The sequence below is a fragment of the Nelumbo nucifera genome, chromosome 1 (assembly GCF_055504915.1).
Source record: "Nelumbo nucifera cultivar China Antique chromosome 1, China Antique-T2T, whole genome shotgun sequence".
Taxonomy (NCBI): domain Eukaryota; kingdom Viridiplantae; phylum Streptophyta; class Magnoliopsida; order Proteales; family Nelumbonaceae; genus Nelumbo; species Nelumbo nucifera.
The window spans coordinates 19,640,224-19,658,565 of record NC_142649.1 but is presented as its reverse complement, the minus strand read 5'-3'; the positions used below and the strand labels follow the sequence as shown (position 1 = coordinate 19,658,565).

The following is an 18,342-nucleotide window of genomic DNA, read 5'->3' as shown; positions in this document are numbered from 1 at the left end:
AATAATTTTGCCTTCACTATCTCTAAACCCCCTCTAATGCCAGATGAACCCAAGTTACCCACACTACTCCCATTAAAGTTCAGCTTGATGTAATCAATCAATGGTTGAGACAAAGTAGGGTTTGTATTGGACTTATGACAGTCAGAACTAGACACTTCCTTCCAATTTTTCATGATGTCACCTGCTGAGAAATCTGCAAACATCTCCATAGACTTTACCCAATGAACCACTCACACCAAGATGGTTTCAATGACAACCTCTCTAGTTCTTTCTCGGAAAATAGTCATGAATTCCTTTCTAACCAAACAGTTTAGTTCAGTGCAGCCCTTGCACACTTTAACATCAACCCATTTTCTTTGGCCACCTCAAAAAAGTAGAAGCAAACAAGCTTTGCACATTAGTCGGGGAGACCACTTGCACCCAAACAACGAGAAAAACAAGTCCCAAATAAAAGTTACAAAGGGGCAGGAGATTAATAATTGAAAGCAAGTTTCTCCATTAGCCTTACACATAACACACCAGTGAGGGATGGGATTGCCAACAAAAACCTCCAACATTTGGAGGTGTTAAAATACAGCTTTGTTTTAGGGTTATTTTGGTATTTTCACTTCTTTAAATCAGTGTTTTTTGTCTCTATTCTCAAGCATTTGTATACAGGGGTAATAGTGTAATTTTACCTTTTATTATGAATTAAACATTCTGGGCGGCAGTTCTCTTCTTCGATAGAAACTGTATAACCCTATTCTGTTCGACCTTTCTTCTCTTCTTCTTCTTTATCTCTTCTCCTTCTAGGCTCATACCAGGAGCCTTCTTTTTATTTATTTACTTAAATACAGGCCTGATAACATGGTATCAGAGCCTGGTTGATCCCTGACTGCATCAGTGAAGGACGCCAACTGGTTCAGCTGAGTTTTTATACCAATACAAGAAGAAAGGAAGGGGAAGAACCTAAAAGGACTGATCGCCCAGAAGGTTTAGAGGCTTCTATGCCTCAACCTGCATCGTTGGTCGAGTGTTTGATGGTGGTTTAGACTCCCTCTATTCGACAGTTTGAAGAGGGACTGTGACTGTGAAGTTCGGCTGATTGTTGGTTGTGGTTGATGTGTTTGGTGGGTTATTTTCTAGGAATCGGGAGGTTGGTTGACTCGTAGAAGAAGCTTTTATGCTGATGTTCCAGGTTTAGGGGTTGCGGTAGTGCTGTTGAAATTTCAAAAACAATAGTCAAGTCGGTTGAATGCTGTTGTTGAGTCGGGAAGGTGTTCGTCTAGGGAGAGTGTTGCAGAAGTAACTTGGCTACCTCTGGCAGTGAATACAAAACTAGTGTGATGGTACAACCTGATTTCATGGTTGTACAAATGACATCAGTTAAACTTAATGGTACCAACTACGTACCATGGGCAAAGTCGGTGGAGGTAAATTTTACGGCGAGAGGAAAGTTAAAATATATTAAAGAAAACAAACCAGACCCAGGAGCTGCAAGGTATGATGATTGGATCCAGGAGAATGCAAAAATTATGACAATTCTTTGGAACAGTATGGAACCTCATATCAATGTGAACCTGATGTTCCTTGACACTGCGAAAGAAATTTGGGAACATGCTAAGCAGTTGTATTTTGGGCAAGACAATGTAACTAGAATCTATCAATTGTATCAGGAGTATTTTCAATTACAGCAAGGTGATAGGAGTGTGGAAGAGTACTATGCTTGCTTGAAGAGTTTTCGGAATGAATTGGATTCGTACCAGCCTCTTTCGATTGATCTCAAAGTGCAAAAATAAAAGAGAGATCAGTTGGATGTGGCACATATTCTTTCCAGATTGAGGTCTGAATTTGAACCAATGCATGCCCAGATTTTAGGTAGCAGTGACATACCTACAATATCAAAAGTCTTCTCCAGAATAAGAAGGGTTACAAGTCCACATACAGTCGACCCTAGCCGCAACCAGAGGTGGTAGAGGTGGCTCACGTGGTAGAAGTAGCTACCCCAGAGGTAGTAACCGTGGTGTGAGAGGAGGTCGCAGTGGTGGTAGAGATGGGAATTTCAGAGGTCGTGGTGTCGATATTGCTGGTCGAAGAATGATCAAAGAATGCAGCTACTGTGGGCAGGAAGGACACAGTGTGAACTACTGTTATGATCTGCATGGCCCACCTTCTACTTGGGCCAATCATGCTACTGTAGAAGGAGATAGTGGTACTACGAGAGATGACTCCACTACTTTAGGTACTGGGAAGGAGAAGGAAATGGTTTCCATCACCCAAGAAGAGTATGAAAAACTTCGTTTGTCTTCTTCTTTCAGTAATACTACAACTCTTGCAAAGTCAGGTACAACATGTCTTGTTTCTTCCTTTAAACCATAGATTATTGATTCTGAGGCCTCAAATAACGTGACTGGGTCCTCAGACCTGTTTGCATCTTTATCCCCTCCCTCTACCGCTCAATCGGTTACTCTAGCTGATGGTACTACATCCCGTGTTTCTGGTACCGGTGATGTTTCTTTACATTCTGATTTTACTTTACCGTCGGTCCTATATGTTCCTAAATTTCCCTTTAGTTATGTCTGTTAGTAAGTTGACAAAATCTTTGAATTGCTCCGTCTCATTCTTTTTGTCCTATTGCATTTTTCAGGATCTCATGGCAGTGGGTCACAAACAGCTCTTCATTCCTCTATTACACTGTTGCAGTGGCACTATCGGATGGGTCACCCTTCTCTTCCAACTCTCAAGAGTCTTGTTCCGGAGGTTGTGTCTATTCCCGAGTTACAGTGTGAAGCTTGTCAGTTTAGTAAGCATCATTGTGTCTCTTTTGTTCCAAGGGAACCTACTAGTCTCGAGTCTTTTTGAACTTGTTCATTCAGATGTTTGGGGTCCTTGTCCAGTTTAATCTTACAATGGTTTTAAATATTTTATTTCCTTTGTTGATGATTATTCAACAATGACTTGATTTATTTAATGAAATCTCGTACAGAGGTGTTTGATATATTTCTCTCCTTTTATTCTGAAATTAAGAGTCAATTTGGTATCTCCATTAAATACTTTCATCTAACAATGCAAAAGAATATTTTCAACGCCCATTTCGTATGTTCTTTGAATCTCATGGCATAATACATCAATCATCCTGCTCCTCTACTCCACGACAAAATGGAGTAGCTGAGCAGAAGAATAGACATTTACTTGACACTGCTCGGGCACTTTTGATTCAAATGTCAGTTCCAAAAAAATATTGGAGTGATGTTATTCTTTACTTCTTACTTTCTCATTAATTATATGCCATCTTCCGTGTTAAGTGGCTCATCTCCTTTTTCTATTGTCTTTCCTTCTCAATCTCCATTCCCTTTGCCTCCGCGTGTCTTTGGTTGCGTTTGTTTTGTTCATCGCTTGGGGCAAGTGTTGGATAAGATGGACACTCGTGCTCTTAAATGTGTCTTTCTAGGGTACTCTCGGACCCAGAAAGGATATAAGTGCTACAGTCCTTCCCTTCGGCACTCCTTTGTTATTCCTGATATGACTTTCTTTGAAAATGTTCCTTTTTTTTTCCTCAACTGAACCTACTTCCCTTGATATTCTATCCCCACCTCCTCTTCTATTACCAATGGAGGAGGTGTCTGTGCCTACTCCCGCTGTTCAAGAGTCAATGCGACCACCGATCCATTGAGTGTATGCTCACGACCCTCGTGGTATTGTGTTTCAGCCTTCTCCAGCTCTATCTCTGCCATCAGCAGCTCCTCCGTCAACAGATCCATCTCATTTTGATCTTCCCATTGCACTTCACAAAGGTAAGTGTACTTGTACTGGACATCCTATATCTCGTTATGTTTCATTTGCCCATTTATCTCCATCCTATCGGAATTTTGTATCCTTTTTATCATCTATGTTTGTTCCTAGATCTCTTCACGATGCTCCTCCCTCTCTAGAATGGTAAAGGGCGATGGATGAGGAATTTCATGCTCTTCATTATAATTATACTTGAGACCTCACTTCTCTGCCTCCAGGAAAGAAAGCAGTTGGTTGTCAGTGGGTTTACACTATTAAGCATCTTGCCGATGGTAGTGTGGAGAGATATAAAGCACACTTAGTAGCCAAAGGGTATACATAGACCTATGGTGTTGATTATACTGATACCTTTTCACCTGTAGCTAAAATGGGTTCAGTCCGGGTGCTTATTTCCCTGGCTGCACATTTTGATTGGTCATTGTTCCAGTTGGATATCAAAAATGCATTTCTTCACAGTGACCTAGAGGAGGTGTATATGGAGCAACCTCTAGGTTACATTGCTCAGGGGGAGGAAGGTAAGGTGTATCGGTTGAAGAAAACAATTTATGGGTCGAGGGCTTGGTTTGGGAGATTCAGTAGTGTAATACAACAGTTTGGGATGACACAATGTAGGGTTGATCATTCAGTGTTCAGTAGAGACACTACCTCTAGGAAGATTGTGTTAGTAGTCTATGTTGATGACATCATTATCACAGGAAGTGATGAGCATGGCATTGAAAAGCTCAAACGGTTTTTACAAAACCAGTTCCAAACTAAGGACTTGGGGAACTTGAAATATTTTTTGGGCATAGAAGTAGCAAGGTCAAAGTTGGGAATCTCTCTCTCACAAAGGAACTATGTGCTTGACCTGTTGGAAGAATCTGATCTTTTAGGTAGTAAACCCGTGGATACCCCTATAGATCTGAATGTGAAGATGTCTGATAGTGAGGGGGAGCCCCTAGATGATCCTGGACAGTACAGGAGAGTAGTAGGAAAACTGATTTATTTAACCATTACAAGACCTGAAATTTCCTTCAGCGTTGGATTATTGAGCCAATTCATGCAAAACACAAGGACAACCCATTGGGCAGGGTCAGTTACTGACAAGAAATCAACAACTGGTTACTGCACCTTTTTGGCAGGGAATTTGATTACTTGGAAAAGCAAGAAGCAAAATGTGGTGGTTAGGAGTAGTGTTGAGGCCGAGTACAGAGCCATGGCCCACACTACATGTGAGTTGGTGTGGTTGAGACAATTGTTACAAGAGATGGAAACATCAGTCACAACACCCTTGAAACTATTTTGTGAACCAGGCTGCCATTCATATCTCTTCCAATCCAATGTATCATGAGAGGACTAAACACATATAGGTGGATTGCTACTTTGTTAGAGAAAAGGTGGTCAGTGGTGAAATCATTACCCTATACGTGAAGCCTGAAGATCAACTAGCTGATTTGTTTACCAAAGGCTTGAGTGGTGCTCAGATGAAATACATTTGTAACAAGTTGGAGTTGCATGATATATATGCTCCAACTTGAGGGGGAGTGTTAAAATATAGCTTTGTTTTAGGGTTATTTTAGTTTTTTCCCTTCTTTAAATCAATGTTTTTTGTTTCTATTCTCAAGCATTTGTATATAGGGGTAATAGTGTAATTTTACCTTTTATTATGAATTAAACATTCTGGGTGGCAGTTCTCTTCTTCAATAAAAACTGTATAACCCTATTCTATTCGACCTTTCTTCTCCTCTTCTTCTTCATCTCTTCTCCTTCTAGGCTCATACCAGGAGAATTCTTTTTAAGTTTTTATTTATTTAATTAAATAAAAGGACTGACAACAGGAGGGATGGGGTTGCCCCAAATCTCCTTAACCGGAAAGGCTGGCTCCAATGAATCAAAATGTTGAATAACAGCCTTGAAGAAATAGGCACCAGAGCAGTCCAAGTAGACCCCATCAAGGTACGAGGCAATTCCAAAACATCATTCAATTCTGAGTCCCTCACCCCTTCTCAATCAAAAATCCCAATCAAAGCCATTTCTTGAACCTGAAGGAACAAGAAAAGAGTACACATGTTTATTACTATATCTCGACATGGCAAAAACAGAGAGGAATTTATCTTTCAAGGAGAAGTTACCTTTAAAACCTATTCCTAAAATTTTATAAGGTTACCAAAACAATGGTCATACTTGACAAAGGCAAGAAAGAGGGGAGAATAGCATGGATGGCTTTCCAAGGTGAGACTGTGGTAGCCCCAATAAATATTCCAACATCCCAACTACTAGCTGCAAGCCCATGAATACCTATTGTTGAAGATTAATTAGTTTTATGATGTTATTTTGAGTAGATGTTTTATGTTAGTTGTTAGATACGAGTTAGGGACCACAGTAGTTATGTGAGTCCAAATTTTATTATGTTTTTGAGTGTTATATATGTTGTTTTATGTTTTGCCGCCCTACAAGGGCATAGTTGTCTTTGTACTGTTCTATTATTTTAGTATAAATAATAAGTGAAGGGGGTGGCTAGATTAATGCTCCCTTTTCTTTTCAACTTCTCTTCTTCTCCTTCTCTCTTCCTTCTCTCTTCAAGAACTACTTTTCTTATATATTTTTTTAAAGCAGTAGATTTCTTCTTGGTATCAGAGCATCGGCTAGGGTTTCTTGAAGCATTCTCATGCAGCCCTAAATCAGCCGACTGCATGAAGTAGTAAAGGGCTGATCGATCTGCTATAAATTGCCCAGTTCTTGGAGTTTTTGGAGATCTAGTCATTAGGAAGGTGATCAACTTTTTGACATCAAAATCAGAAAGAACTAGAGTATGGGGAAGAGTCCCAGAAAAGTTGGACTCTTCGTTTTTTATCTAGTCTTGGGCGCCTAGGTATTGTTAGTTTTCTTTTGATTTTCTAAAGAGAGCGGTTTGGTTTCTAGAATTTTCTAGGCCTCCCGGAATAGTCAATTCACTTTTCTCTCTGTTGAGAGGCGTGGGGAGGAGAGAGATTTCCCTCCAGCTAGGGTTTTCTTCTTTCGGAAGGGTTGGTTCATGTGTGTGTGATATTAAATTATTTTTTGAAGGTCTCCAATCTATTTTTTTCTTACTGTTGAACTGTTTGAAGTAAGATGGAGAGTTGGAATACCGAGATGAAATATATCGGTACTATGGGACTGGGTGTTGGAGGTAGTAGTGATATTTTTGGATCTGGGATCATTACTACAGTAAAACTTGATGGTACAAATTATTTGGAGTAGGCACAATCAGCTAAGATGGCTATTGGTGCCCGTGGAAAATTAGGGTATCTCACTGGGGAGGAGAAGAAACCTAATACAGACTCTTCCCGATAGGTGCAAAAGAATTATATGGTAATGTCCTGGCTATGTAATTCTATGTTACCTCAAATTGCAAAAAATTTCCTATGGGCTAATACTGCTAAGGAGATTTGGGATGGAATGACTGAAACCTACTCTCATAAGCAAAATGAAGCCAAAGCCTATCAGTTAAGAAATCAGGTGATAAGTATGAAATAGGGAGAAAAACCTCTTGTTGTGTATTTCTCCATGCTGAAAACCCTATGGTAGGAAATAGATCACTTAAAAACTGTGGTATGGGAAAGTGTAAATGATGCAGCAACTTATCACAGACTGGTAGAAAGGAATAGGGTTTTTGAGTTCTTGGCAGGGTTGAACCTGAATTTGACATTGCTACGTAGCATATTCTTTCTAGGGAGGGTGTGACACTCTCTCAGGCCTATGCTTTTGTCTCTGGAGAGGAGAGTAGGAGAAATGTAATGCTGAGACAGCCTGGGATTAATCAGTCAACTATGGTTGGTACAACAAAACCTAAGTCGAATGAAGACAGGGGGTATAGTGAGACTAGAAGGGAAGATAAGGACTTGGTGTGTGATTATTGCAAGAAGCCTAAGCATACCAAAGACACTTGTTGAAAGCTTCATACAAATCTTATGCCTGCTTGGATAAGAAACAAGAAGGGAAATGCAAATGTAGCCACTACAGGAGACTCTTCATCCCCTCTCTCCCAAACTGATTGGGAATCAATTGCAGTAGTAGCACTGAGAACAGAATTGGAGAGGTCTGGACAGCTTATGAGTAAGAAGGATTCACCTAGCTCTAGACTTCCAGATGGACAGCAGAATGCAAGAGCCAACTACACCACTTCCTTTGCACATACAGGTAATTTAAATACAACTGCAAATCTTGCATCCACTTCAGGTAAGGAGGGACCTCCCTGGATTAGAAACTCAAGAGCAATCTGACCATATGACTAATGCCCCTACCATTTTCATTTCCTATCAGTTCTGCTCTAGTAGAGACAGAGTTACTTTAAGGTTGGAGATTAGCTCAAAATGTTGTGCTGTAAGCTTGGGATTCCTTACCAAGTTCCCATTTCCTCCACAAAATAATAATGTATCATCTACAAATTGCAAGTGTGCAATTGGAAAATCGACATGACCAACCTTCCAACCCCTCACCAAATCTTGTGATTCTACCCTATAAATTAGTTTTCCAAGGACCTCAACAATTAGAGTAAATAGAAAAAGAGAAAGAGGGCCTACTTGCCTACTTCCTCTTAAGGCTGGAAAAAAAATCCACCATTGTTCTTTTTTTTTTTGGTGAAAAACCATTGTCCCATTGACTAAGGAGTAATGAAAAATCTTGACACACCCTTTGATCCACTTGTACCATCTCTCCCCAATGCCAAAACCCCTCAACACTTCCAGCAAGAAAGACCAATCCACCATATCATAAGATTTATCCATATCCAGTTTACATCCTCCATATATTCATTAGCGATTAGGATTTAGTCAGTGATTGGCCTTCCACTTACCAAAGCACCCTGATATGGAGAAATAATGGTAGGGAGAGCAACCCGAATTTTGAGAAATAAAGCTACCCTTTTGTAAGCGGGCAACCTCAATCTCAATAAAATACCTTAGGGGTCCCAAATCATTCACTTCAAATTGGGAGGTTAAGAACTCCTTCAACTTTTGTATCTCAAAGCCATAGTTCATGTAATGATGATACCATCCACATATACTATCAACACTGTGACCTGCCCTGAACATCTCTTAACAAAGAGGGTAAGATCAGACTAGCATTGTATTGTTTGAACCCTACTTGCTGAATTACTATATGAAACCTATTGAACCATGCTTGGGGAAATTGTTTTAATCCATAGAGAGACTTTCTCAACTTGCATACCTTACTTTCGCTTCCTTTAGCATAGAAACCCGGTGGCTGAACCATATACACTTCCTCTTCCAAATCACCATTTATGAAGGGATTCTATATATCAAGTTGGTAAAACTCCCAATCAAGATTTGCAGCTAATGATAGAAGAACCCAAATTGAATTCATCTTTTCTACTAGAGCAAATGTCTCATCATAATCAACACCATAGACGTAAGTGTACCCCTTTTCTACCCGCCTTGCTTTATACCTTTCTACCATTCCCTCTGCCTTGTGTTTTACTGTGAACACCCATTTACACCCCACTAGGCCTTTCCCTTTTGGAAGATCCACCAACTCCCAAGTATAATTCTTATGGAGAGCATTAATTTCCTCTTTCATAGCATCTGTCTGTCTGTTCAGGGTAAGTCAAAGCCTTTACCACACTTTTAGGTATAGGAATACTATCCATGGTAGACAAGAAGACACGGTAAGAGGGAGAAATATGGTCATAGGACACATAATGGGTAATAGGGTGTTTGGTAATGCATGACCTGACCCCTTTTCTTTAGGCAATGGAAATATCAAGATCATCCACAACTAAAATGGGAATAAAGGAAACAATCGGAACAAGGGTACTTGACTCAATTGGACTTACCTTCCTACAGTCTAGCAATATCGATCGCTCGGTATCCGGTGGGTTCACATCTTGAGAACATTGCTGATTTCTATGGCGCTTATGCAGGAAAACACAGAGAGGAGTAGGTTCCGAAATTAAAGGAAGACAGACATGACAAATGATATTCTCCTCTACTCTCCCCTGAGGAGAAACAAAGTAGAATGGTTTAGACTCAATAAAGGAAACATCCACAGAGACAAAGTACTTACGACTAATGGGATCAAGTCACCAATATCCCTTTTGAGAAGAGGGGTACCCAAGGAAGATAAATGGAATAGGCCGAGTGTCCAACTTACAACAAGAAGAGGACAAATCATGAACAAAGGCACGACAACCAAACACTCATAGGAATGGAAAATAAAGGGGACTAAGGGAACAACGAATGATGAGAGGCCTTATAGTTCAATACTCTAGAGGGCATACGATTGATGACATATGCGGTAGCAAGGCATCCATCCAAAAACGTTTAGGCACATTCATATGTAACATCATCCCTCATGTTACTTCAACAAAGTGTTGGTTCTTTCTTTCTGCAACACCATTTTGTTGCAGTGTTCTTGTACATCAACTCCAATGAAGTGATCCATGGGAAGCAAAAAATTAATTTAGATCACCATGGAAATAGTCTTTTGCATTACCTTATTGAGATATTTGAATCTCAACATGAAATTGCATAAACACCATCTTTTGGAAGTCCCTTATAATTCTTGGAACTTCATCTCTAGTATGCATGGGAAATACCCATGTAATGAGGGAGAAGTCATCACAGTGATAAAGTACCTATAACTGCCCTCTGAAGTAATAGTGATAGGTCCCCAAACATCAGCCTTGTTAAGAGTGTAGAAACCATCTACTAAGCTTCCTCTACCAATCGCCCTCCTAGAAGTTAGATCTTGAAAATCAAAAGAATCAGGAAAGAAGGTTACACTACAATTTAAGTAGTTTGTGATACTACTAGTGGAAAGTAAATTGATAGGAAGTTTCGGTACATGCAATACCTTATTAAGGTTAAGGCCATGGAGAAGAGATATTGATCCTTGGCCTGCAATAGAGGAGAAAGATCCACCTACAAGCCTCCCCTTATCTCTCTCAGACAAATGGTTGTAAGATTGGAAAAGATTTGAATTACCAGTCATGTGGTTGGAGGCCCCTAAGTTGATGATCTAGATGGAATCAATGGTAGTAGAAACAAGGAAGGCAAAGGCAACATTACCTAATGTAGACACAAATGAAGAAGAGGGAGTACGAGTAGTAGTGTTCTCGATCTGACGTAAAGCCTTACCATAAGACTCTAGGTGATCACGAACAGAATTGATGATATCTTCCTTGGGGTCAAAACTAGTATGATGATTATGGGTAGTACCAATACAAACATCACCGCACTAAGTATCTTGAGTTGTCACTTTAGTTGTACTATACTTCTTTTGGCCCTTCTGTTGGTTTTTTCTGCTCACTTCAGCTTTCCTACGAGATTTTAACAAGTCTCACGCGTATGTCTAGAGTGTTGACAGTGGGTACACCACAACTTTGTCCTTGTCATCATTCTTCTTAAATTCACTCTTCTTTGTCACATTACCCCTTGCAGCCAATGCTATTTGCTTCTCCCCCTCAGTTGTAACCATCGCACTTCTACTTTCTTCAGACTGGATTAAGGCATACACCTCTTGAATTGAAGGTAATGTACTACTTCCTAAAATCTAAACCCTTAGGGGCTCATACATAGGATTTAGCCCCAACAAGAAGGCAAAGGCTCGCTGCTAGGAGACTAGCTTCTTATAAGCTTTGGCATCATCATCATGTTTCCACTCTATACTCGGAAAATAATCTAACTCCTTCCATACTAAAGTGAGAGCTGAATAGTATGTTAACAAACTCCAATCACCCTGTTTAGAAGTTGTGGATTAAACCTGTAATTGATAGATCTTTGCATAATGTCTTTGCTCAGAATATGTTGTCACAGCTTGTTCCCAAATTTCACCGGCAGTTTCAGCCCATATAAAGTTCTTACTAACATCAGATTCCATAGCTACAAGGAGCCAAGACATCACCATACTATTTTCCCGGTCCCACCTATCATGTTCAGCGGTCCCATTCTTAGGCTCTTTTATCTTCCCATTAATATACCCAGCTTTCCTTCTTGCAATTACATAGAGTTTCACCCCCTTTGACCACTCCAGATAATTCAGGCCATTGAAGGGAGTAGTTGGCATAGGAAACAGCATGTTATCAGTCCCTACACTGGCTGTTCCCCTGATGTGGTGACCCAAGAAGAAGTAGAATCCTTGGAAGTCAAAATGATACCACCCTCTCAACACCCACGACCTTAAAAAAAGTAGCAACACTGATTTAACTATCCAGAAAACAATTCGAACTGCTGAAACTTACAAATTACAGCCCCACAACACTAGGGTTTCAGTCCAGAAAACAATTTCGACTGCTGATACTTACCAATTACAGCTCCACGACACTAGGGTTTTAGGTTTCACAATGACTCACCCACATACAATCCACCTAACACCATGCTGAAATGAAAAATAATCTGGATACACCTACAGCAGGGGTTACACAACTCCTTGTGCACACAGATACGCAGAAACCATATCAACTCTGTCACCTCTACAGCATCGGGTTGTTACACCTGTTCTCCTTGGTGTTATGACCAAGGGAGAATACAAAAGAAAAGAGAAAAAACCCATCAGACGCCAAGGGTTCTCTACTCCACAGTCCAAAAGAAATAAAGTTCTGGAAGAAAACTGCAGATCTGATGAATGCTCTTAGTGCCCCACGATCAGTTCTGATACCATATTTTCATTCAAAAAACTGATCAAACAGTGAAAGAAAAGGTGAAGAGAAAGAGGAGAGAAGAAAGGGAGAAAGTCTTTTGGTTGCCAAAAACCTGGGCTCGTGGTACCCCAATCTCTATTTACACTTTGCTGATAAAAAAAAGAGCTGTAATTACAGAATTGACCCTGGCAGCTCATACTACTAAAAGAACACAAAAGGCCTTATGAAAAGAACACCCTAACAGCACTGCTACTCTACTAACAGGCTGACAACAACACCAATAGGGTGATAAGGACTTCCCAGCAATATCCTCTACCAAGGTGGAATAGGCGTACTCCAAACCTCTTTAACACAAAAGGAAAATCCAAGACTATCACCCTGCTGTATTAAGGTCTTGTTTGGGATCCATCCGCAGAAACGTTTCTCGTGTTTCCGATGTTCTCGCAGGAGAAAACATTTAGTATTCAAAAAAAGTACAAGAAAAACGTTGTCCTGGAATAGAGCCCCAAGAAAAATTTGTCATTTCTCAGGAACAAGAGAAAGGCGGTGTTCCCAACACAGCAACACATTATTTCGAATTTATGAACATGTGTGGCTTGGACTTCACATGTCAACAAGGGTGTTTACAAAAACTCAGACAGAACAACAAATTTAGCTTTCTAAAGCCCTAATTTCTTCAAACGGTCCTCTTCTCCCCATCACCATGACTCACAGTTTTCCCTTTTTCATGTTTTATGTTCTCCAGTGACAACCCCTGACTAGTTTTTCACATGTTGATTCAGGTCGCACTCATCCATCACCGGTTTCTTCTACCAGCAACAATCTGTAGATTCACTTGTTTTTCCGACAACAACCTACCAACAAGAATAGTCCAAGAACTCAGGTAAGAACTCAGGAAAAAGAAACAGAATTCTTGTTCTGGAACAGGAACTTCCTCAAGAACAGAACCAAAAACAATGTCAAACGGGGTCTAAAGAACTAAAGAAAGATGCAGAAGTCAAAGAATCTCTAGATGAAAGAGTCCAGATTCGACTATCCCTTTTTAATGGGTCCAAGACCACCCTCTCAAGACTTTGGAGCAAGAACAAAATATTACTTATTTCACACCCACTGAAGCCTCTTTTAAAACCTAGGTCCCACTCCAATCCAGACCTTGAATTGGACAGAACAAATGGATTCTAAGTATCGTTTTCTTTCTACTCTCCATATTTTTTGGTTATCGTTGTTTTATTCATAACTTTTCTCCCCCATGTGGAAAGTTAGACCACAAGTCCTTCCCTTTGCCTTCCCTGGCTATCCATCCTCTTGGAAGGGGTATAAGTATTTCGATCCTATGTCACAAAGGTACTTCATATTTTTCATCAGCAACAAAGGCACTCCATTTTTATGGATGTATCATTCTTTTTGTTTCTTAGTAAATTATGGATGTATCATTCTTTGAGAGTTGACCTTTCTTTCCGACCTTTCCTAAGGGGAGAACACTATTCTTGATGACAGGTTGCCTAGCTTCTTATGACTATACTAGTGTTATCTCCATCATCAGAGTTAACTCCTCATCATGTTTATTCTCATCACCATAAGCATCATGTCATTTTACAAGATGTGAACAGCAGGAGAACACTATTTTATTTCCATCATCAATAAAAAACAATTCTTGCTTATCACACTTGTTTTACTTTAATATGATTAAATATAAAATGTTATAGATGTACACAAATGTTTTCTACAAAATTTCTGCATTTTTTCATTATTTAGTATTTTTTCTTTTTTTATAATTTAATTATGACATCAAGGGTTATCACATTTCAACCAAAAGGTTGAACTTTTGGCCCGTCATCAAACAAGAATACAATTTCAGTTGAGTCAGTTTTAAGTGTTGTATTTCATTTTCATCATCAATAAAAACATTTCTTGGTTATCACATTTAATTTATTTAATACAATTAATATAAAATATTAGAAATGTGCCCCCAAATATTCTATAATTTTTTACTTTTCATAGTTTTCTGTATTTATTTCTATTTAAAAAAAAATTATTAATTAACAGAGGGCTTCTTCTTCATCGAGGATTTTCTTCTCCATTGCTCTCTGCAACCAATAATGGAACCCTTGGACTGTAAAAACACATGATTTCTTCTCCACTGATCTGGGGTCACATTCTCCTCTCACTCGTTCCATGGTTGGAAACTTTCTGATGCCCAGGTCTCTTCCACTGTAATAACACAGATCTCTCTAATCTCTCTGATGCCCAAATCCCTCCTATACAGAGGGCCGACCCAAGGTAGCTCTCCTGCTGCCAGAACTATACAATTGCTTAAACCCGTCAAGCCCATGATTGTTTCTCAAGTCTAATGTGAAAGAAGGGGTGTCATACCCTGGAATTGGGATCTGGCCAGCTTTTCTATGGCCAACGACGACCAGAAATTCATTGTATTGCCTCATGACGTCCACCACGGTCTTGCCCAGAATCATTGCCGCTACCTTCATCCATCGATCAGGAGTGTCCTTATCATATACCGCAAGAGCATCCTCAAACCTCTTGTTCTCTTCATGGGTATCCCTTGCTCTTGCTCTCATGAAGAAACCAATTCAAGTTAGTAAGATGATAGGAAGCCGGAGAGAAAATTTTCATTCCCGATCTCACCATTTCCGAATTACAGTTACAACACAGAATTACAGCTCATACCAATCCGATGAAAAAATAATAATAATCTCAGAATTCGCGGTGGCCAGTGGGCCAGTCAGCCTCCCTCTCTCTCCTTCCATGGAAAGAATAAAGTCCCAAGTTTGCTACAGTTTGATAATTCAATTACAGAGAATAGGTTCGAGATTTTGATTTCGATGGAACAGAGAAGTAGAGAGCAAAGGTGGGAGAACCCGGAGAGGAAATGCAGAGGTGGAGGTTTTAAGACAAGAAAACAGGCTTTAAATCATGAAGCATTTGCAGGGGATCAGAATACCTTTTTTATGAAAGTATAACCCGAAGAATATAAATGATTATTTAAATGCTTATTGGAGAAAAATGCCACCAAACATGTCAAAAAGAAAAGTTCCACTTAAGGTCTATGCCATGGTTGATATGTAACATTATTTTGTAAATGATAATGGATGTCAAGTTAATAGTTTTCAAAATTCAAAATTTTCAAACTTCAAATATATAAAAATATTAGACTTTGGACTCCACTTCAAGCACAACATTTTTAATTCTTCTGTACCAACTTTGACACATGTACACACGAGGGAGAGAATGGGTCCTCATAGAGGCAGCTAAGAAAAGTTAACCTAGTTTCTAGTATGCTAAAGAAAAACATACGTTCTATGACCTAGGTAATAGAAATCTGTTCAGAATACAAGCCCACAAGAGAAAGCACTTTAAGTTGAAGATAAAGGAAAGCTTTGATAATCACCAGCCAAGCACTTGTATCTTAGAAATGTATAAATAATGAATAAATGAATAATATAATAGTACTAGAACACTCAAATGGCATGTGAAGTCGTCACCTTTTTTCTTATACAAAAATCAACACAGCTAAGGATAAATTTCTCCAAAACATGCATGAGTTGATTTGGTAGTAAGTGGGAAAAATTTGTTGCTCCTCCACAGGTGATACGTCTTAGTATACTTGGGCGACAATTCTGGTCCAAAGACCCTGAACTACGGTGTGAAAGAACACTATATGTCTTTTCTGTATCATTCTGAAAATAGAAAATGTCAGACATCATCACTGGCATGTTAGATTGACAGAAAAATGAGCTTATACATGCACATGAAAGACAAGAAGGGCTAGCTTATACATGCAGATGTATGGCTACATGAATCTTTTTCCACCATTCTGTTCTTTGTCCCAGAAATGTATCTTAAAAAAGAACTTTTACTAGTTAGTACATCATGAAACTGAAAATTTAATGGTAGAGTCATTGTTTATCCATTATCCACATTAAAAAATTGTTTTTTTAAAAATAGTATCTCTGGGTGTATTGAGCAGCAGGATAGAGAGGTCTTTTTAATTTATGTTTTGGACACTCCTGTCCACTATTTATCATAAATAGAGGCATATATGTAATTCACTATCTTTTATTATTAATATAAAGGTGGACCGACTGCTTAGAGAGGATTATGAAGTCTAATCTTTCTATAAAACAGATCTGCAGTTTTCTCCATTCTCTCTTCTCCTCTCTTCTCTCCTTTCTTTCTTTTCTGGTTCAAATTCCATTGTAGCTCTTCTGTACCACTTTTTCACATGGTATCAGAGCAGGTAACAAAAGGAAGATCAGATTACAGCTAATTCTTGCCAACGATCTGGTTAGGGTTCCTTATAGAAGACTGCCATAGCTTGCTACAGGGGATCGAACTAGGCTCAGCAGAGGTCCTGGGTGAATAGTGATGGTTCCAACCATCACAAGTGCTGTGACAGGTGATAAGTGATTGTTTGTGACCCTCTAATGGATCGAAACCAAGAGGAAAGGTGATAATTGAGGCTGCTCAGTACTGTGAAGTGAAGATCTCTTATGAATCTGTGTTGCGATTAATTTCCTGATGAAACTAAGGCTGTGAAGTGATTTTTGTGGAGATTCTGTGACTTGATGTATCCTATTAGTATAGTCCCTGTTGTATGTTACATTACTTGTATTCTTTGTTGTTTTTTCTGTTTTAGTCCTATATGGCATTCGTGTAATTGTGCATATCATTTAATATATAAAGACTCTTTGAGGTGGGGGTCGACCATTTAAGATTATTCTTGTTCACTTCTCTATTTGGCCAAGAGTGTTGACATGGTATCATAACAGGTTGCTCTCTGATCTGTTTTCTATTCTCTCGATCCTCACTGGAAGCAGTAATCCTACCGTCCTATTAGGATTTACTGTCCTCTATTCTTTGAAAAATATTAGGGCAGTTTTAATCAACCCTAATTGCTGTTCAGTCTACTATGGCAACCAGCAGGAAAGATTTTATTAGATCTCTCTTGGGAGCAATGTTTTAAAAGCGCAAGAAGCAAAAAGGGCGCAAGGCACGTGCCTTTTCGAAGCAAGGCGCAAAAATATAAAAAATTGCTAAAAATAAAAAAAAAATGTCAGAAAATTCAAAACAATGCATCAAATAAAAAATATTAAACATAATATTAATAAGAAATATAAACTTAAATTTTAAAATTAATGGTTTATAAAACCTATTATCTAAAATTAAAATACATTAAATTTATCAAAAAAATTATAATACATAAATATAACATGTAAAGCATATTCAAATAAAAATTTAAAAATAAAATCAAACATATAAAACATTTCCAAGCATGTAAAGACCACAATCTTCTTTTTCCTCAATTGCATTACTTCAAGTAGCTAATGTGATGTAAAACATGTTACATTCCTGATTCAACGAGTTGCCTTTGTGCCACACCCCTCAAGGCAAGCCCAAACAAGTCCATGTTAGGGTCTTAAATTCTTAATTCTCATTTTATAATTTTAATTGCCTTTCAAGAAGATATTTTATTAAAATGAATGAATGAACAACATTAGCAAATAGGGGGTTGTTGGAGCTTCCATGAGTGAGCAAAAGTGCTGCACCTAGGACTTGGGCGAGGCACCTAATCTTAAATGCACCTTGTCTGTGCAACTAGGTGCGCGTGAGGTGTGCCTTTTAAATCACTGCTTGGGAGACCTTGGTTTGAGGCCAAACTTCAGATCTAGTGTCGCTTAGACCTTATGTATTCACCTTACAAACAGCATCTGATTTGGTGAAGTTTCTGAAGGAGTTCTTATCTTCTTCTTGTGGCAGCAATAATGTACAGTTTCCTTTTCTAGACTGCAACTCCTTTGGACTTCAGGCCTTCTACAACATCCAGTGATCTAGGCTTTTCTCTCCAGATTGAAGGGTTCTATCTAGTGTTTTTTTAACCCTACACTACACTCAGTTTCTGGTTTGAAGTTTTTCTGAGGGCTGTTTCCGTCAACAGA

The 18,342-nt window shown here is 39.0% G+C and overlaps 1 protein-coding gene across 17 annotated transcripts in view; it reads right to left on the bottom strand.

Moving 5' to 3' along the window:
* LOC104590482 (hyperosmolality-gated Ca2+ permeable channel 2.1-like) overlaps nt 1-18,342 on the bottom strand; it is a 94,693-nt gene that overhangs the window by 57,964 nt on the left and 18,387 nt on the right. For all 17 annotated transcript variants that reach the window (XM_088895352.1, XM_088895353.1, XM_088895354.1 and 14 more), the window contains one exon: nt 15,889-16,083. In XM_088895352.1, coding sequence (XP_088751478.1) covers nt 15,889-16,083 — 195 coding nt within the window. The remainder of the gene's footprint in view (nt 1-15,888; nt 16,084-18,342) is intronic.